Below are 22,626 nucleotides of genomic sequence, written 5' to 3'. Positions count from 1 at the left end.
AAGTTTGAGTATTATTACCAGGTACTCAGTGTCTAGCACTACGATAAAATATTATTTTATAATTGGTAAGCGATTTTCTATAATATTTATGAGTAATTTGCGGCATAAATACTTAAGTTTAACTCTCAGTTATAAATAAATACTTAAGTTTAATTTTTTGCGTGTCATTTTCTTATTGGTATATTTGAACTAATTTTTTTTTAAATAATAAAAATTTAATGACTTGGACCAATCATGGATTGCCACGTGGTAATTTATTTAATCAGGTACCTACAAAAGTTTTAAAATTATAACTTAGGTATTATTACCGCCAAAAATTAAACTTAGTATTTATTTGCAACTGAGAGTTAAACTTAGGTATGAATGTCGCAAATTACTCCATATTTATTAAAGTAAAACAAGTAGGATCCGATATTAAGTTGCACCAATAATAATATTACATCTCATAAGAGTGCTAGGTACCATGAATATCCTCTAGCATTTTTCTTTTAAGTTTTTCCTTTATTATCCCTCTTTTCTTCGTCTTCAATTTTACCTATTTTAATTTCATACTTATCCAATTTTGTGGGATTGAGCTTTTTTCTTCTTCTTATATATGGATCTAGGGTTCTTTTGGATTTGGATCTATCTAGATTTTATTACGTGTGCCTTGTGATTTTCAAGTATGGAGCTACTTATGGAACCGCCGAGAGTGGTGTTGGAGTTGCATCGATGGATTATGAGGTCGGAGCTGGTCATGAAGTCGATCGTCCTAGTGATTATGGCAGAAGTTTTAGGTATCTATGATCTCATCATAGCTGTTATCATCAGTACTGGTATTAATCCCAAAGCTAAATCGTATTATCTCTTTGATGGCTATGCCCATCTCTCATCCGGTCTCGCTAGTGGTCTTGTTGGCCTCTCTACTGGTATGACTATTGGAATTGTGGGTGATGTCGGTGTTGGTATATATATTCTCTTCTCCTTTCTACCTCCTAAGTTTCGAGCGTAGACATCATAAAGTTTTGATTTGTGGTTTATGTCAAATGTCAAATTGGTTGAGTTTAATTCTATACCTCAAGCATGAATATGATGTTGATACTTAGTTTTCAATTAAAAGGAGGATTTTGATGTTAAGGATGGTTTATAATATCATTAGTATTGTCTTTTTCTTTAATTTTAGCCACACTGAGCAATTACATGAACTTGAACTGATATGATTAATGGTTTTGGAAGTTCATATTTGGTGTTTTTTTTTTTTTTTGATATTTTAACATTCCTACATGAGTATCATAGTTAATTCTTTAAGTTACTTGTTTATTTATTATAATGCAACTTTGTAGTCACAAAATATTTTGATTTTTAGCAAATAAATATGTTGCTCTGCTGTTCTTACTGTTATACAACTAAAATTATATTTATATCAATATAATACAAATTTTGTTTAAAAGGACCGCTTATGCAGCTCTTAAAATTTTATTAGTAGTAGTGTTGAAAAGTAAAATCAATTTGCATTTCTAGATAGACAATGATTGATACTAATGGTCTTCCACCCATCAAAAGCTAAATTGTTTTAAGAGTATTGATATTGGGCACTAGTGGTGCCTAGCACTTCTAGACATATCGTCTTGTGATTGGCTAGCGATATTAAATTATATGAAACCCGATATTTAATTAGACCAATAGCGATATTGACACATAGGAGGGTGCTAGACACTACTGGTGCCTTTTAACATTTCTCTTGTTTTAAGCACCTGCATTGGGTTTTAATTTTTCATTAATTAAATTGTAGGGGTGTAATTTATGATTTCTTTACTTTTTCTTCATTGTATGTTGCATCATTCACATCAAATATTCTATAACTCTAAATTACAAAAATTGTATGGTTTATATTGTTTTTTAAGTATAATTATTTTTGTTATAATTCTTTAATACTCATAAAATATGTAATTATAAATTCATTTCATACACAAAATATTACATATTATTAAAAGTGTTATAACCATAGATTTAAAGTCCTTGATGATTCAAAGAGGAGAAAGAACATGAATAACCAAGTGTACCTTAATTCCTTGATAGAGATAATTAATTTAGTGATGTTAGATCTTTGGGTAATGATCTTCCAAGAATACAAGATTTAGAATTCTTTTTAGTTTTCTCTCTTGATGGGGGAAGATGAAAATAGAGTTGCTCTAGTTTCTTAGGGACCGCTACCAATTTATAACATCATAGCTAGGTTATTAATCATAAGTATTTCTAATTTAACCCCTCAATAAATTAGAAATAGTTATCTATACATTTACTCCATGATATTTTAATACTCATGACCTACAATTACTAAAATGATCACTTTATTTGGGTCAAACTTCAAATAGCAATATACCAATACATATGAGCCCATATTGAGGATTTTAATCTAACAATCTCTCACTTAGGCTACATATATTTTTTGATAGTATATAACCTTATAAGTGCTTAACTATTGTTATCATAATTATAGGTGTTTCAAAACAATCTCGTCCATTGATTATACTAACACAAGATCAAAGGGGCTTTCGCAACATTTAGCATAGCTAAACTCATTAATGGTCACGTATATCCATATAACTAAATGACATAAATCAATAATGGATGTGTAACATAAAAATTACATGCAAATATGACTTTAGCATGCCTACTTTCAACTAGTCCTCCTTAATTGAAATTAATCATTTATTAATTCTTTCTAAACTTATACTTAAACCTCAATAGAAAGAAAACATTCAGAGTACTCAAAGTCCATACTTTATCTGTAGAATTAAACCATAAACCATAAACATTCAGAGTTTAAATCGTTGAATATTATTGTGGTTCGAATAAAGAAATATTTAAGGAACACATTCAAGGATGGCATAAAAATGCGATTTATAATAATGTCAGATGTAATTATGCTAGCGGTTGGGTTCCTCCTTCAGAAGGAAAATTTAAATTGAATGTTGATGCATCCATTGATAAAAACTCAACAACTATTGATATTGGAGCTATACTTTAAAATTCATATGGAAATATAATAGCATGTCTTTCAAAACCAATATTAGGTTACTTTTCAGTGGTTCAAGTGGAGTGTATTGCGATTGTGATGGCTCTGGATTGGATTTTTTCTCTAGGCTATGTTGTTCATATAGTTGAAACTGATTGCCTTATAGCTGTGTCTGCTTTTAGTAAAAGGCAATATTTTTTTTAATGATATTGGATCTTTACTAGATGATTTGGCAAGTTTGTTATCTAGATTTCTAAGGGTACCCTTAATTCATGTTCGTCGGACGACCAATGTGCTGTACATGGATTAGCAGTGCATGCCCTTTAAATGGATAACCAACTTGTGTGGTTAGACAACTTTCCTTATTGTCTCTCGGATGCTTAGTTTTTATATTTTGTGTTGTCTGTTTTTGTTCAATGATATATTCATTGTTTAAAAAATGATATATTTTAGACTATTTTTTTTTTGACATGATGATCAAAATCACACATGATTAACGATGTAACAATCTACAATTGGTGACGACACCTCCTCGAACCAGGATAGCTCATCGTCTAATCGAAGGGCATGCTTTGCCAAACCATGAGCTACAGAAATCACATCGCGAGCCACATGGGACAAAACTGCCCCCAAAAATTTAGACAATAAAGCTAATAACATCCTCAAACAGTATCCCCAGCTCATTAAAAAATACTCTTCCTTTGTTGATAGCAAAAAAGCTAAAGTTTTGGCTTATAATATTGAAATACTACCTGAAAAAACAAACAGCACCAAGAAACAATATGTATCAGAAGAGACCATTTTTGAATTAAATGTATCGGCAAAGTCTCTGTAATCGTAGGCCTTCTACAAAACCGATCTACAAAACAACAATAAAAAAAATTCTATTACTACATAATTTAATGAAAAAATAGATAATATAAAAGAAAGATGGTAAAATAATCCATATTATAATGTAAAACATTCTATAAATAAAAAGACTTGAAATACTTATGTGTTAAAATTTAAAGGTTGTTTATTCAGAAGCCATGAACACAAAATGCATCACTTCTCTTTTCCATTGACTATACCACTAAGAACATCTCCAATGGTAGCATTCTTTAAGAGTGTCAAAAATTTCCACAGTACTCAAAAATATATTATTTTATTTTATCTCTCTTCCACATTATTTTTGGCTTTTTTTGTTCTAAAATGATCCAATAGTAAGCATCTCTAAAAATTATTAAAATAATATTATATTATTGTTTAATATAGGAGAATTTTCATAAATATGAGAATTGAGGGTATAGTTTACTTTTTTATGGCATAAATACTGTTATACCTAAAATTCGGCTGCTATCTCAATGAAGGACACGTGTCAGGATAAAAGGAATGTGAATCGATGCAATTGTTTCTTATGGAATAACTCATTTATTACGTAACCCGCTGACTGTAAGGTCGTAGGCGAGGAATCAATGTAAAAACTGGCACTTAGTATATTAGCGAGAAACCATATATCACTGAATGCGAATAGAGAGACATCAAGGACAGAACACATTAGAAGGTGAAAGCGACATATATCAATTGCAAAAGCCCTTAGAGTACAAACTAAGTGCAATGGTCGTCTCGGCTCAAAACCAAGTAAGCGAGGTGCCCGTCTCGCTATGGGAAGACTTCGTATAAGCTTCATCCAGTTAGCGTTAGCGAGGCCTACAATCCTGGCGAGCCAGAAGATAACATTCAAATGAGCCTCGAAGAAATCTTTAAGAACCCGATTGACATCAAACATGCATCATCGACTTTGGAAGGAAAAATGACCCCAGCTCGCTATTTAGATCATTGAAACCAAGCTTCTGTCGAGACATATCCAGAAACAATAATTAAAGAGGTGATCTAAAACACGATCATTTTGACCCAGTAAAAGCGGGAAAATCACAGCTATACGATTTTTCAATCATAAATCGCATTTACACTACGTGATATGTAATCAAATCCCATAATTTTAAGGATGATTGTTGTAAACATATTACAATCAAATTTGTAATTTACTGACCACTATCTAATTATAAATAGTGGCAGACAAGATCAAAAAAGGGAGGGAAAAAAACTCATACAAGAGAGGCCCTAAAAAATAATCAAAAATCTGAATAAGATTAACTCGTAGACTATGCAGAATTTAAACTGCAAAACCACGTAAAAAATCTTGTGTTCATATTTTTTATTTCTATAGCTTTTATTTTTTCTGTGTGAAATCATTACTGTGAGGCTCAAATTTAGTTAACAAAAATTTACGTTAACAGTTTGGTGCTTTCATTGAGAGCCTCTGTAAAAAAGCTCAGAAAAAACCCTCCCTTCTTTTGAAGAAAAACCACCTCCCTCATGGCTGAAAATTTAGAAAATATTAACACCCCACATGAGGAAACCAATCATCGTTCTGGAAAGAGCCCATGGACTCCAGAAGATCTACCGACCCGCAGTCTAGAAGGACCACCCGTTCCAGGAGGGCTCAACCTGAGGGTGGCCCCAGTGCACGAACCACACAGTCCCAGAGAACTCAACCCGATGTTGGTCCTAGTACACGGACAACACGCTCGAGGAAAACTCGGCGTGGGAATGGTCAGAACCCCGGGACGAGGGATGAAGAGCTCAATCGTGAAGGTGCCTAATTTGTGGGAGAAGGAACTTATTAAATGGAAAACTGCCGCCTGAGATGCCATCTGGAAGAGGCGCAGCGTCGAAACGCTGAGTTAGAGCGTGATGCAGCCTTGGCCAGGGCGGCAGAGGGGACGAATGCTCAAAATCAACTTGAACCTGGAGTGAGAAGACCACGAGGCAGACCGCCCGGGAAGAACAACCCAGGGAAAATGAGACACTCCCTGAAAATCAGAGCGAACAGCCAATGGGAGACAATCGGAAACTGATGAACGAGAAATCCCTCATAAGAATGAGGAGGATCTTGGGACTCAACCGGGAGAACGGAGGTCACCTGCTAGAATTCACCAACGTTCCTCCCAAACCCATAGAGCGAGGACTCGTACAGACCCTAATGGGGGAAATACGACAAACTTCTCTCAGGAGGAAAGAATAGAGCGTGAAGAAGCAAGTGTGACTTTGAGGCGGTCAAGAACCCATAGTCGATCAACTCGAAGAGGAAAAAGTACTCAACCAGCTAATGATCGAGAAAGTATGGGAACCAGTAAATTCGCGAGCCACTCAAAGACAAAGTCTATGAGTAGAACGCGATCTGTGAGTAAGACAAGGTCTGCCAGAAATTACTCCCACCCGGATCTGCGAGAGCACTTGAATCTAAAGAAACCTGACCTTCGCCAATAGCTTGGTCCAAAGCAAGAGGATCCAATCCAATTGCGGATAAATGAGCTAGAGGACAAGTTCAGGAGATATCAAGTGGGGGAATTAGGGAAACTATCTGGATATGACTCTGACGAGGAGCTTGAGCCGTATCATCTAGACATAATGAGTACCCCTTTTCCTTCGGGATTCAAAAACTCGCATGTCTCGTTATATGATGGAACCATTGATTCGATCTTGCATTTTAATAACTTTAACACAATAATGCGAGCGAGTAATGTGACGAACAATTTACGTTGTATTTTGTTCCCCACCTCGCTTGTTGAAGCAGCGAGTAGCTGGTTTAACAAGTTTACTCATCATTCAATAACTTCCTAGGAGCAGCTGTCCAGGGATTTCAAGAAACAATTTCAGGCTACTAGGGATAGGCGACCCGAAGCGGCCTCACTAACCAATATAAAGCAGCAGCCCAACGAGACACTTAAGGCATACTTAAGTCATTTTAGCACGGCTACGACTAGGGTTAGAAATTTGGATGACAGCATGCAACTTACAACCCTTCAGGCGGGGATCTCTACTGATCCATTAACTGTAGGGGGCGAGTTGTGGGATGACTTACAAGGACGTCCGGTGAGAAGCATCACTGAGTTCAACGAAAGGGCTCAGGTGTTCATTCAGAAGGAAGAAGCCGGAAAGGAAATGAATCTGCTAAAAACAAGCTCGGGAAGCAAACCCAGCAATGTTTCAACAGGCACTGTTTCCACGAGAGTTGATATGTAACGCCCTGTCCAACAGGGACGCCACGTGTGTGCACTTTATTTAAAATATCAATAATTATATAAGATGTAATTATACTAAAAGTGTGGGTAATTAAATTTTTGATAGTTAAAACTCAACCTTTAAATTATTTAACAAAAGATAAGTAACATGATTTATGGGGTCCCCCTGTTTTCAAAATATTTACAAACTGGTTTCAAAGTATTTTACAACATAAGCTTTATATTTTCCAAAATACAATCAAAATAGAGCATCCTGTAAACTGGGCTGCCTGCGGCTGGTATGTACATTGCTGCTGCGACCATAAACTCATGGTTGCTCGACTTTAGCCTTTCCTTTACCTGCACCATAAAGCACCAGTGAGTCACAGAGACTCAGCAAGAAAGTGATCAAAACAATAATTGAAAGAAAATGATTATCAACTTAATCTCATGCCATTATGCTTACTCACTATTTGATAATAATAAGCATTCCCTTAAACATCTCACATTCCTGGTACTTAATAAAGTACCACTTTTTACCACTCGTTACATACGAGCTGAATATGTCACTATCGTTGCCCGATAAAGCAAACGATAAGTAAGAAACCTAACCGCGGTTTCAAGAGTAATTACTCATAACGGTAATAACCGTTTCCAACCCTAGGTCATAACCTAGGCTTAATAAGCTTTAATCAACATCATGATAATAATTAAGGTCACCTCCATTCATTCATTGATTTTTAACCACATACGGTGCTTACCACTTTTCTTACCTTAATTCAGGAGTCAAGAATATGGCCGACCTGGGTGGAAAAACAAGCTAGGCAATCCCGGTCCTATGTCACGACAATTGAAACACAATAAATACCTTAACATAATATTCCGGATTAAAACCCTAATTTATAACCGATTAGACTTAGCCTTCACCATCTATATAATAATTCAAATAACTCAAAATTATTCAAAGGCAGGTACTAGGTTCAACCCCGAGCTAAACACGGTTCAGAGAAAAACCCGAGAATTTTTCCCCTGCTGTAACCGGTCGACCGGTTCTGATACAGCAGAACCAACCGGTCGACCGGTTGCTGCCAGACCAGAAAATTTCTGGTTTTTCTCCCCCAGCTCGAACCAAAACCATTTCAGACCTAAATTGCATTTCCAGAACAGTTCAATATACCAAATACAACATATTCAACACATCATTCAATCTCAATTCACCACTTAATTCAAAATCACCATCTCACATGAAAATCAAGCTCAAATTGCTTAAACAAATGCATTCAAACTAAACAGCCATTAATCTAACTTAATCTTCATTCAAACAAGTTTCAAATCAACCCTAAGAACCTACCCTAACCTCAGTTTATACCCCAAATTTCAGATTAAATGAAAACCTTCACCAAAACCTAAACTAAACTTAAAAAAAAACAATCAAGAGAAGAGTAGAAAATCATACCTTCACTTAGCTAGCTTCTAGGACTTAGATTAGCTCAAGAGTTGCTGAAATAAAATGAATTCCACCTAGTTCCCAGCTGCCCTAGGGCTCGGCAGAAGGAGAAGAAGAAGAGAAGCTTGGTGTTGTTTTTTTTTGAAAAAGATGGTTTCTTGTCTTGGAAGGAAGCTCTTAAATAAGGGTTTTCTTCTTTCTTTTTTTTTTAATAGGCAGCTTAAAAAAAATGAAAGAAAAGTCAAAATAAAAGGTTCCATTGAATTTGCTAATCTACCCCTCTCACATAATTTTTTTTTTTAAAAAAAAAACCCTAGGGGCATTTTGGTAATTTTACTATTTCCCCGATCCGACATTCTAATAAAATTCTAACTTAATCCGGGATATTCTCAAAATAATTCTTTCATTTAATGTCGTGACATTACTAACCACATAGCTAAATTTCCACAATTGCCGGGTCCAAAAATAACGTATTTCATTAAATAATTTCTCAACAATTTACCTAAGTAAGATCATAATCCTACTTCATTTCCCAAGTAATTACATATTTAATAAAATATGTCCATTTAAATATTATTTATTTTCTGGGATATTACAACTATCCCCCACTTATAGGAATTTCGTCCTCGAAATTTACCTGAAAAGCTCGGGATATAGCTCCCGCATCTGCGACTCTAATTCCCAAGTCGCTTCTTCAACTTTGCTGTTCCGCCACAACACTTTGACTAGTGGAATAGTCTTGTTTCGCAACACCTTTTCTTTCCTGTCTAAGATCTGTACTGGTTGTTCTTCATACGACAGCTCGGTTTGAAGCTCAATGTCTTCATAACTTAAGATATGAGTTGTATCAGATACATATTTCCGAAGCATCGAGACATGAAACACGTTATGAACTCCAGATAAAGCAGGAGGTAGAGACAACCGATAAGCTACCTGACCTACTTTCTCAAGAATCTCAAATGGACCAATAAATCTGGGACTCAACTTTCCTTTCTTCCCGAACCTTCGAATTCCCTTCATTGGGGACACCCGAAGAAAAACAAAATCCCCAACTTGGATTTCAACATCTCTACGCTTTGGATCTGCGTAGCTTTTCTGTCTACTTTGGGAAGCAAGCATACGAGCTCGAATCTTTTCAATAGCCTCGCTCGTTCTTTGGACAGCTTCTGGTCCAAGATACCTACGTTCACCAGCCTCATCCCAGTGAATAGGTGATCGACATTTCCTTCCATAAAGCATCTCATACGGAGCCATGCCAATGGTATTCTGATAACTATTGTTATAAGAAAACTCAATCAGAGGTAGGTACTTGTTCCAAGAACCTTCAAAGTCCATTACACATGCCCTCAACATATCCTCAAGTATCTGGATAGTCCTTTCAGATTGACCATTGGTTTGAGGATGAAAAGTTGTACTGAATTTCAACTTAGTACCCATTGCTTGCTGTAAACTTTCCCAATATTTGGATGTAAATTTTGGATCTCTATCTGAAACTATCGACTTTGGGGCACCATGAAGTCGAACTATCTCCTTGATATACAAATCAGCATATTGATCCACTGTATACGTTGTCCTTACCGGAAGAAAGTGAGCAGACTTCGTATATCGATCTACTATCACCCAAATAGAATCATAATACCCTACTGTTCTGGGCAATCCTACCACAAAATCCATGGTGATATCTTCCCATTTCCATTCAGGAATCTTTAGAGGTTGAAGCAAACCTGCCGGCCTTTGATGTTCTGCTTTAATTTGTTGACAGGTTAAACATTTTGACACATATTCAACAATATCCCTCTTCATACCCGGCCACCAGTATAAAGCTTTCACATCATGATACATCTTGGTTGTTCCCGGGTGTAAGGAGTACGGTGTAGTATGAGATTCATCAAGAATCTCTTGTCTGATTTCTTTATCAACCGGTATACGTATTCGTTTTTGTATCGCAACAACCCATCAGATAAGCACGAAAAGTCTCTTGCCAATCCAGCCTCTAACTTCTCCTTATGTCCCTGTAGCTCAAGGTCACCTTGTTGGGCTACTCTAATTCTTTCCAATAGATTAGATTGTATGGTGATATTAGCAAGTTTTCCAATTACAAATTCAATTCCCGCTCTCGTCATATCCTCAGCCAACTTGGCTGAGATTTCCTTTAGTTCACAAACTTGCCCTGGTCCTTTCCGACTTAGAGCATCCGCTACCACATTTGCTTTACCAGGGTGGTAGAGAATCTCGCAATCATAATCTTTGACCAGTTCTAACCATCGTCGTTGCCTCATATTTAAATCCTTCTGAGTGAAAAAGTACTTGAGGCTTTTGTGATCTGTATAAATTTCACACTTTTCACCGTATAGATAGTGACGCCAAACTTTTAGTGCAAAGACAACCGCTGCTAATTCAATATCATGGGTAGGATATCGTTGTTCATACTCCTTCAATTGCCTGGATGCATAAGCAATCACTTTCCCTGACTGCATAAGAACACAACCTAACCCTTGTTTGGATGCATCACAATAAATCACAAACTTTTCATCACCTTTTGGTAAGGTTAGCACCGGAGCGGTAATCAACCTTTGCTTCAATTCCTGGAAACTACCTTCACACTTGTCAGTCCAAACAAACTTACAATTCTTTCGGGTCAACTCAGTTAAAGGCGTAGAAATCTTTGCAAAGCCCTCAACAAATCTTCGATAATACCCTGCTAACCCCAGGATACTTCTAACTTCAGTTGCTGACTTAGGTCGAGGCCAGTCACGCACTGCTTCAATCTTTACTGGATCCACTAAAATACCATCTTTACTCACCACATGCCCCAAGAAACTCACCTGAGGTAACCAGAATTCACATTTCTTAAACTTGGCATACAACTTATGCTCCCTCAGAAGTTGTAATACCATTCGAAGATGTCTTTCGTGAGTCTCTTCCGAGTCTGAATAAATTAGAATATCATCGATAAAGACAATAACAATATCATCCAGAAAATTTTTGAACACTCGGTTCATCAAGTCCATAAATGCTGCCGGGGCATTTGTTAATCCGAAGGACATTACCAGGAATTCATAATGACCATACCGGGTCCGAAAAGCTGTCTTGGGAATATCCTCCTCTCGAATCCTCAGTTGGTGATAACCAGATCGAAGATCAATTTTAGAAAAGACAGTTTTACCCTGCAACTGATCAAATAAATCATCTATTCTTGGCAGAGGGTACTTGTTCTTCACTGTTAATTTGTTTAACTCCCGATAATCTATACACATTCGTAATGTTCCATCTTTCTTTTTCACAAACAAAACTGGTGCACCCCAAGGTGAAGTACTAGGTCTAGTAAATTTTAAATCCATCATCCCCTGTAATTGAACTTTTAACTCTTTCGGCTACGCAGGTGCCATCTGTAGGGAGCTTTCGATACGAGTGCTCGGCTCCTGGTATTAAATCAATCTCAAAATCAATTTCACGTTTTGGTGGCAACCCTGGTAACTCTTCTGGGAACACATCCAGAAATTCTCGAACCACTGGGACATGCTCCGGTCCCGCTAGTGGTCCCCTGGAAATATCCACCACACTTGCCAAGAAACCAATGCACCCCTCACACAACAAATCCCTTGCCTTAAGGACTGAAATTAAGGGAATCCGAGATCCTTGCATCTTACCCACAAATACAAAGGGATCCTCGCCCTCAGGCTGAAAAGTTACCATCTTTCTTTTACAATCAATGGTGGCGTTGTATTTAGCAAGCCAATCCATCCCCAAAATAACATCAAAATCCTTCAGATTTAATTCTATCAGATCAACTGATAACTCTCTTCCTTCCACAAACACTGGAAGGGATCGAACCCACCTGCTGGAGATAACCAACTCCCTAGTAGGCAACAAGGTTCCAAAACCTCTAGAAAGCACATCACTAGGTTTATTCAGCTGCTCAATTATTCTACTTGAAATATAAGAATGCGTCGCACCAGAATCAATTAACACAGTCAATAAAGTACCAGCAACAGAAAGCCGACCCGTCACAAGTAGAAGGACCGGCATCGGCCTCGCCGAGTCAGGGCAAACACTCGGGCAGGAGCGGGTGTATCATCCTTCTTTTGCTCTAACCGTAGCAATTGTGGACAATTTCTCTTCATATGACCCACCATTCCACAGTGGAAACAGGCCCTAGCCTGACACTCGCCCAGGTGATGCTTTTTACACCTCGGACATTCAGGAAAAGTCCGCCAGTTTTCATTCCCACTACGACGGAAACCTTGGTTACCCTGGAATCTTTTGTTTGGGCCTGCCGCTGATGATTCACTAGGTCTTTTCCTGCGGTCACCAAAATCAGTACCCCTACCCGAACCAGCACCTGCTGTTTGCTTCCATGAATCTCTTCTGGCAATATTTTTCTTTCGTATCTGAGCCTCAGCACCCTCAGAAACTAAAGCCAACTCAACTATCTGAGCATAAGTTCGGGCAACCCCCGGTTGTTTAGAAGCAACAATCACATCCCGGGCGATGTGTTCATCCAACCCCCGAATAAACTTTGCTTTTCTAGATAGCTTCGCAGCCACCTCATCCGAGGCAAACTTTGCCGCCGATCAAACTTAGTAGCATACTCTGTCACAGTCATACTACCCTGAGTTAACCGTATAAACTCTTCTGCCTTTGCTGCCTTAATAGACTCATTATAATACTTCTCAAAAAATAAGGCCCGAAAAGTTTCCCAGGTCATATTATTCAGATCATGGCCCTGAGATACAATCTCCCACCAAATACGGGCATCATCTCGTAGCATATAGGTAGCACACCTGACCCGGTCATTATCTTCAACTCGCATAAAATCGAAAATGGATGTTATCATACTCATCCATTGCTCCGCTTTGAGTGGATCAGCACCACCCTCAAACACTGGCGGATTCTGCTTCCTGAACCGTTCATACAATGGTTCCAAACGATTCCCTGCATCCGGTGGCACTACAAGAGGTGCCGGAGGATCAGGATTAAGATTTAGAGCAGGCTGAGCTCGCTGCTCTCTTAATTCTCTGATTTGCTCACCCTGCTGCCGAATAGTTTCTTGCATAGCAGCATATAACTGTTCCCAATTAGGTGGTGGTAAAGGGTTCTCACCCTCACCGGCAGCCCCGAGCCCAGCTAGCTCGCGGGTACCCCTACCAGTCCACCTTGGGTGCATAACTATACACCTGCGATCACATTCCAAGTAATAACAATGCTGATAAGTATTTCCATGTATTATAATTCTTTCCACCACATTCTGATATCCACATAATTCAAATAATCAGGTAATCAGAAAATTAACAAGCTATCTTTTAACTTAAAGCTTACTAAACCATGAGTCGATCAGGTCCCTGCAGCCAATGTACATATCAAACCAGTCTTCAGGATCTAAAAACCTTGGCGCTCTGATACCATGTTGTAACGCCCTGTCCAACAGGGACGCCACGTGTGTGCACTTTATTTAAAATATCAATAATTATATAATTATACTAAAAGTGTGGGTAATTAAATTTTTGATAGTTAAAACTCAACCTTTAAATTATTTAACAAAAGATAAGTAACATGATTTATGGGGTCCCCCTGTTTTCAAAATATTTACAAACTGGTTTCAAAGTATTTTACAACATAAGCTTTATATTTTCCAAAATACAATCAAAATAGAGCATCCTGTAAACTGGGCTGCCTGCGGCTGGTATGTACATTGCTGCTGCGACCATAAACTCATGGTTGCTCGACTTTAGCCTTTCCTTTACCTGCACCATAAAGCACCAGTGAGTCACAGAGACTCAGCAAGAAAGTGATCAAAACAATAATTGAAAGAAAATGATTATCAACTTAATCTCATGCCATTATGCTTACTCACTATTTGATAATAATAAGCATTCCCTTAAACATCTCACATTCCTGGTACTTAATAAAGTACCACTTTTTACCACTCGTTACATACGAGCTGAATATGTCACTATCGTTGCCCGATAAAGCAAACGATAAGTAAGAAACCTAACCGCGGTTTCAAGAGTAATTACTCATAACGGTAATAACCGTTTCCAACCCTAGGTCATAACCTAGGCTTAATAAGCTTTAATCAACATCATGATAATAATTAAGGTCACCTCCATTCATTCATTGATTTTTAACCACATACGGTGCTTACCACTTTTCTTACCTTAATTCAGGAGTCAAGAATATGGCCGACCTGGGTGGAAAAACAAGCTAGGCAATCCCGGTCCTATGTCACGACAATTGAAACACAATAAATACCTTAACATAATATTCCGGATTAAAACCCTAATTTATAACCGATTAGACTTAGCCTTCACCATCTATATAATAATTCAAATAACTCAAAATTATTCAAAGGCAGGTACTAGGTTCAACCCCGAGCTAAACACGGTTCAGAGAAAAACCCGAGAATTTTTCCCCGCCGTAACCGGCCGACGGCTCGATACGGCAGAACCAACCTGGCCGACGGCTGTCGCTGCAATTGTAAAATTTCCCGGTTTTTCTCCCCAACTCGAACCAAAACCATTTCAGACCTAAATTGCATTTCCAGAACAGTTCAATATACCAAATACAACATATTCAACACATCATTCAATCTCAATTCACCACTTAATTCAAAATCACCATCTCACATGAAAATCAAGCTCAAATTGCTTAAACAAATGCATTCAAACTAAACAGCCATTAATCTAACTTAATCTTCATTCAAACAAGTTTCAAATCAACCCTAAGAACCTACCCTAACCTCAGTTTATACCCCAGCTCAGGATTAAATGAAAACCTTCACCAAAACCTAAACTAAACTTAAAAAAAAAACAATCAAGAGAAGAGTAGAAAATCATACCTTCACTTAGCTAGCTTCTAGGACTTAGATTAGCTCAAGAGTTGCTGAAATAAAATGAATTCCACCTAGTTCCCAGCTGCCCTAGGGCTCGGCAGAAGGAGAAGAAGAAGAGAAGCTTGGTGTTGTTTTTTTTTTGAAAAAGATGGTTTCTTGTCTTGGAAGGAAGCTCTTAAATAAGGGTTTTCTTTTTTTTTCTTTTTTTTTTTTAATAGGCAGCTTAAAAAAATGAAATAAAAGTCAAAATAAAAGGTTCCATTGAATTTGCTAATCTACCCCTCTCACATAATTTTTTTTTTTTTTAAAAAAAAAATCCTAGGGGCATTTTGGTAATTTTACTATTTCCCCGATCCGACATTCTAATAAAATTCTAACTTAATCCGGGATATTCTCAAAATAATTCTTTCATTTAATGTCGTGACATTACTAACCACATAGCTAAATTTCCACAATTGCCGGGTCCAAAAATAACGTATTTCATTAAATAATTTCTCAACAATTTACCTAAGTAAGATCATAATCCTACTTCATTTCCCAAGTAATTACATATTTAATAAAATATGTCCATTTAAATATTATTTATTTTCTGGGATATTACATGATAACTCGGGGGCTTCTGGTTCGAAGAGAAAGGACGGAATTAAGGAACCGACGAAGGATAGAAAGAAACAAAAGAAGCATGACAAATACGTGCCAGTGTATACTATTTATACCAAGCTTAATGAAACTCAGGAGAATATTTACCTCGCACATGAGCAGAAGGTGGCCTTCGACAAGCCCGAGCCTATGAGGAATTCGAGGAGCAAAAGAGATCCTAACAAATATTGTAAATTCCATAAGGATATTGGGCATACGACCGACGAATGTCGCTAATGTTGGATTTTATGTCCTAAATAAAACTCCATTTCAATGTACTCCGGATTATTCGATATCAATAAAGAAACAGAAGTATTTTTCATTCATTTGTGTATGTTTTGGTTCACCTTATCAATCATTTGTCTATTTGATTTATAAATTCATCCAAACCCTTTTCACATACTCGATCCTGTTTATTGTGTTGTCAGCACAGTGGAAAGTAAACATGACTATGTGATTAAAGATTTCTAGATTTATCAGAGCACTGGGATTTTACTGATATGACAATCTACAACAGAGTTTACTTGCATTTGGAGAAATGCTATGTTCTTTCCAGAGCATTGGTTAAAGTAAAGCTTGGGTTGGATGCATGGAGTATGCATCGAAATGGGCCGATATTGAACTTTGACATAGATTTATTAAACTTACCGTAATATCTATTCAATTCAATATCACCTAGTTGATCCTAGATCAAATGATCTTAATCCTGATATGATTAGGTTCAATCTCAAGAGTGTTATTCGTGTTCTTTGATTTGTTAGTTAAGCCTACTTTTGGGTCAGGGTGATACGTACATTTTGGGAACACGGTAGTGCAATTGAGTGGGAGCGCTAACATAAATATGGAATCTATAGCTTCTATCTGGCGAATAAAAAGTAAAGGATGATTTCCTTCGAGCTTAACCAAACGAAAATAAATGGTGGAGTACTCATTTCACTTAGTTGAAATATCATTTATACGGGGTTAAGTGTTTTAAGGATAAAATACATTGTAGGGTGTTACGGTAATTTAATCCCTTTACAGTGTAGATCATCTATATAGAGGATCACTGATTAAATTAGGATTATAACAATGGATAATTAATAACGTGTCTATATGGTGGAATATATAGAGCGTTCTATATAGCTGAGAGTGCAATTCTAAGTTCTATGCGTGGATTTAACGAAGAATTAATAAGTCAGTGAATTTAAGAGGTAAATTCTTGATCTGCTTATTGGAAGCTCGGATATATAGGCCCATGGTCCCCACACTAGTTGAGACAATACTACTTGTAAGACTCATTTAATTGGTTTTGATTAATTAATTATAATTCTCAAGTTAGACTATGTCTATTTGTGAATTTATCACTTATTAAGGGCGAAACTGTAAAGAAAGAGTTTATAGGGTATATTTGTTAATTAAGAGACTTTGGTTAGTCTAATTAATAAATATACTAAATGACAATATTATTTAATAATTAATTATAGTTATTAAATAGTTGAAATTGACATTTAAATGGTTGAATTTGAAAATTGGCATTTTTTGAGAAAATGGGATGCAGAAATGATAAAACAGCAAAATTGCAAAAGTGAGGCCCATATCCACAAGCCATGGCTGGCCACATGCATAGGGTTTATCGTTTAATATTTTTATTATTTTAATGCCAAGTAATTCAACCCTAACCCTATGTGGTATTCTATAAATAGAAAGTAATGGCTTCAGGAAAGTAAGACAATGCATCTCATTCCTTTCAGAGAAAAACCTGAGCCATCTCTCTAAACCTAGCTGCCACCTCTCTTTCTTCTTCTTCTTTGATTGTTTCGAAATCCCCAAGTGATAGAGTAGTGCCCACACACAATAAGTGGTACCTCAATCATAGTGTGGAAGATTGTGAAGAATCCAGATTCAACAAAGAAGGATATTCGGGCTCAGATCTTGATAATACTCTGCGACAGAAAGGATACAAGGGTTAGAGATCTGAGTGGAAGGAGACATATTATTCCGCTGCACCCAATGTAAGGTTTCTCATACTTTATATGTGTTTACTTATAATCGTTTTAGAAGTTCATATTTAGGATGTTAATCAACATACTTGTGAGTAGATCTAAGATCCTGGTAAAATAATTCCAATAGCCAATTGAAAGATGAGATAGAAAGTCTCATCGCTCGAGGCCATTTTAAACAGTGCGTGAAAAGACAGGGCCAGGGATACAACCAGCCCAGTATACCCAATAACCCAAACAGCCAGGGGTTACAACCTATTCCTGTGGAAGGAGAGGACATCCTTGTTATTTCGGGAGGGCCACATATTGCAGGGGAAAGCAATAACGCCCAGAAAAGATATGTGAAAGAGATAAAGAACGAGCAGTCGGCCTTTGCCCCAGAACCTTCGAAGAAGTTGAAAACCGAGGAACCTCCCATTGTATTCACGGAAGAAGATGAGAAAAACGTGAGGTATCCTCATGTTGATCCATTGGTGATTACCATTCAACTCGCCAATAAAAGGATCAAGAGGCTATTAATAGACAATGGGAGCTCAGTAAATATTCTTTATAAGGAGACTCTACAGAAAATGGGGCTTGAAAGGGCCAAATTAAGGCATTGTATGGTGAACCTTTGCAGATTCACCGGAGACAGCATCGCTAGCCTTGGCATAATCGAGCTCGTATTAACCTTAGGCGAGGCACCTTTATCTGCTACTGTTATGCAAGACTTCTTAGTTATTGACCTGCCCTCGGCTTACAACATATTGTTGGGTCGTCCAGCACTGATCGGACTAGGGGCAATCAGTTCGATCAAGCACCTATCTTTGAAATTCCAAACACTAGATGGCGTGGGAGTGGTGCGGGGCGACCAGATACTGGCTCGCGATCGCTATCGCATTGAGCTGCAGCATAGGAAGCTGGTCATCAGTTTATGACGATCTTGGTAGAAGAAAACGAGAAGAAAGATGAAGATTTTGACCCTCGAGTTCAAGATGAGAGAAACCTGCTAAAACCAATCGAGGAATTGGAAGAGGTTATTCTCGACACAAGAAATCCCACAAAATGTTTATATATTGGGAAGAACCTGGATGAGCACCTCAAATAGCAGCTAATAATCTTTTTGAAGGCGAACCAGGATCAGTTCGCCTGGAGTCCATGGAGATATGATAGGGATCGACCCTAATATTATCTGCCATCATTTAAATGTTGATCCAAGCTACCCAGCGAAGAGACAGAAAAAGAGGCCCTTGGATTCCGATAGGCAAGGGGCACTAAAGCAGGATGTGGACAAGTTGTTAGTCAACGACTTTATACGCGAGGTGTTTTATATCTCGTGGATAGCCAATCATGTTCTCATCCCGAAGCCCAACGGAACTTGGAGAACTTGTATTGACTTCTCTGATCTGAATAAGGCGTGTCCAAAAGATTGTTTCCCACTTCCCAGGATCAACCAGTTAGTGGATGCAACTGCTGGGCACGAGCTTATGTCATTTATGAACGCATATTTTGGATATAAGAAGATAAAAATGTATGTCCCAGATCAAGAACATACAAGCTTCGTAAAAAACATGGGACTCTATTGTTATAAAGTCATATCGTTCGGACTGAAGAACGCTGGGGCAACATATCAACGATTGGTAAACGAAATGTTCGCAAACCAAATAGGGCGAAACATGGAGGTTTACGTCAATGATATGTTGGTAAAATCGATAAAAAGTAAGGATCATACCTCAGACCTCGCGGAATGCTTTAAGATATTAAAGAAGTATAACATGAAGCTAAACTCGAAAAAATGTTTCTTTGGAGTTTCCTCGGGAAAGTTTTTGGGATTCATAGTTAACGTGAGGGGTATTGAGGCAAATCTTAAAAAAAATCAAGGCATTAATAGACATGCCATCACCGACAAAGCCTAAGGAAGTACAAGCCCTGACATGAAGAATGGCTTCACTTAGCAGATTCATTTCAAAGTCAACTGATAAGTGGGTGCCATTTTTCAACATATTGCGAGGCAACAAAAAGTTTGAGTGGACAAAAGATTGCGAATAGGCCTTTCAAAAGATAAAAAGGCATCTAGCAACGCCTCTGAGTTTTGGCGAAACCAATAACTGGAGAGACGCTGTTTCTCTATTTAGCCATCTCGGAAGATGCGATTAGTGTAGCTATAGTGCGAGAAGAGGGCAAGCACCAACAACCTATTTACTATGTAAGTAAAAGGTTACTAGGGGTAAAATCCAGATATCCCCCTCTAGAAAAACTCGCGTTATGCCTAGTCCATGCGTCTCGTAAACTACGACCATACTTCCAGGCTCACCCCATAAAAGTGTTAACCGATCAGCCCTTGAGACAAGTTTTATCAAAACTAGATGCTTCTGGAAGATTGATAAAATGGTCGATTGAACTTGGGCAGTTTGACATAACATACCATCCTCGAACATCCATCAAGGGCCAAGCCTTAGCTGACTTCTTGATAGAAGGTATAACTCCAGAAGAAATTCCACCTGATCAGCAAGATGCGGAAACCTGGAAATTATATGTGGATGGTGCATCCAATGAACATGTATCGGGTGCAGGGGTGATATTAATTATGCCAGAAGGCTTTAAGTTTCACTATGCTATGAGGTTCCAATTTGACGCATCCAATAACGAGGCTGAGTACGAAGCCTTGATCGCCGGCTTAAAGATAGTAGAGGCGTTGAAAGTTAAAAATCTCATTTGTCATAGTGATTTGTAGCTGATCGTGAACCTGGTCCTCGGGGAATACCAGGCCAAAGGCTTAAAAATGGTGAAGTATTTAGAGAAAGTTCGGAAGAACTTGGAAAGATTCGATTACTTTAAAATCAAACAAATTCCGAGAGAACAAAACTCTAATGCCGACGCCTTAGCAAAACTGGCCTCGCAGAATGACCTGGATGAATTAAATTTAGTTCCGGTAGAGATGCTGAGCTAAGTATGCGGTAGTAGCAGTCGACTTCTTCACTAAATGGACGGAGGCCGAGCCCCTCGTTTCCATAACCTGCAAGAAAGTCCTTGACTTTGTCGTCAAGATCATTATCTGTAGGTTTGGAATTCCCATGAAGATAGTATCCGATAATGGAACACAATTTGATGGCAACTTGTTCACTGAATTCTGCGAGAGGAATAAAATTATCAAAAGCTTCTCGTCAGTATCCAGGCATCAGGCAAATGGACAAGTGGAAGCCGTTAATAAAACCCTAAAGGATACTACCAAGAAGAAGCTAGACGCTGCCAAAGGCAAAAATGGGTTGACGAGCTACCTCAGGTGCTCTAGGCCCATAGAACTACTGAGAAGACAGATACGGGACACACTCCTTTCTCGCTAGCATTTGGCTTGGAAGCAATTTTGCCTGTTGAAGTGAACATATCGACTCACAGAAAAGAGTGTTATAATCAAGAAGAAAACCAGGAACTTTTAAAATTGTCCTTGGATCTACTTGAGGAAAAACGAACTGAGTCGCAAATCACCAACACAGCATACCAACACCGAGTTACAAGATACTTCAACAAAAAAGTCAAGAAAAGACTATTCAATGTTAGAGACTTGGTGCTAATACGAGTCCTTGCAAATATGAGAGATGCATCAGCAGGAGTGTTCAACCCGAATTGGGAGGGTCCATATGTCATTGAAGCAGTAGTTGGAGTCAGAATTTATAAATTGGCTCGACTCGATGGCTCGCTAATAAAGAACTACTGGAACGTAGAACATTTGCGACCTTACTACCAAAAAATAAATGATGTAACTCGCATTACTGATGTAACTTTAAACTTCAGTTATAAATAAAGAGAATCATTTGTATTAAGTAATTACAAACTTTTGTTCTTTAAAAATTACTTAAGGGCCATTTATGTATGATTAACTGCAATTCATCTAGAAATACATTGTATAATGCAAACCCGTCATTTCAATTTTTTTTTTTGAAATTCAAAGGTTTTCGACTAAACCTCTTTGATGAAAGTGGAGTCGAACCGTTATAACTCCCTGACCAAACCTTTTTGACGAGAAAGGGGTCGAATCGTTATAACACCTTGATCAAACCTTTTTGAGAAAGAAGGGATCAAACAATTATAATTTTTGATTTAAAACCTATCCGACAAGAAAGGAAAATCAAAAGTTATAACTCGCGTATAAAAACTGAATACTAACGGTTCTAGCGAGCTAGGAAAGTACTAAACGAGACATCACGACGCCTTGATAAAAGTACTTGAACCTAGAAAATGGATAGATAATATAACTATTCATACAAGCAAATTAAAAATATACAAAGTGATAAAATCATTAAAGTATATTTAAGTTTGCTTAAGGCAGATTATAACTGCTACAGCGAGGCAGAATTGACAACTACTCAAAAATCAAAAAGTTTGGTAGATCACTAACTACTTAAACAGGAAGATTATGAGCAATGGAAAAACCTAAAAGTACTGTACATTTGATCAAAATATAGTTGTTTACATTGTGAATAAAAACGCAAGCAAACACAATTGTATTAAGTTCGAATGAAAATAGTACAAGGCTTTTAAGATAAGAAAAAACCCAAGTTGGGTTACAAACTTGTACTAGGGGCAAACCATTAAGTCATCTTCCTAAACAAAGGATGAGAGGGGAAGCCGATAAACTCGAGAAAGACCGTCTTCATACAGCCTAAGAAAGACCGTCTACACGTAGCTCGGAGAAAGACCGACTA

General features: G+C 37.6%; 1 protein-coding gene across 1 annotated transcript; it reads left to right on the top strand.

Moving 5' to 3' along the window:
- The first annotated feature begins 17,653 nt into the window (after positions 1 to 17,653).
- Positions 17,654 to 18,861, top strand: LOC133038381 (uncharacterized). The gene is made up of 2 exons (XM_061116512.1): positions 17,654 to 17,667; positions 18,075 to 18,861. The coding sequence occupies exons 1-2, from the start codon at positions 17,654 to 17,656 to the stop codon at positions 18,859 to 18,861; spliced, it is 801 nt and encodes a 266-aa protein (XP_060972495.1).
- Positions 18,862 to 22,626: the final 3,765 nt, after the last annotated feature.

The sequence above is a fragment of the Cannabis sativa genome, chromosome 5, assembly GCF_029168945.1.
Source record: "Cannabis sativa cultivar Pink pepper isolate KNU-18-1 chromosome 5, ASM2916894v1, whole genome shotgun sequence".
Lineage (NCBI taxonomy): Eukaryota > Viridiplantae > Streptophyta > Magnoliopsida > Rosales > Cannabaceae > Cannabis > Cannabis sativa.
Note: the sequence above shows the minus strand (reverse complement) of the source record. Positions and strands in the feature narration are given on the sequence as shown.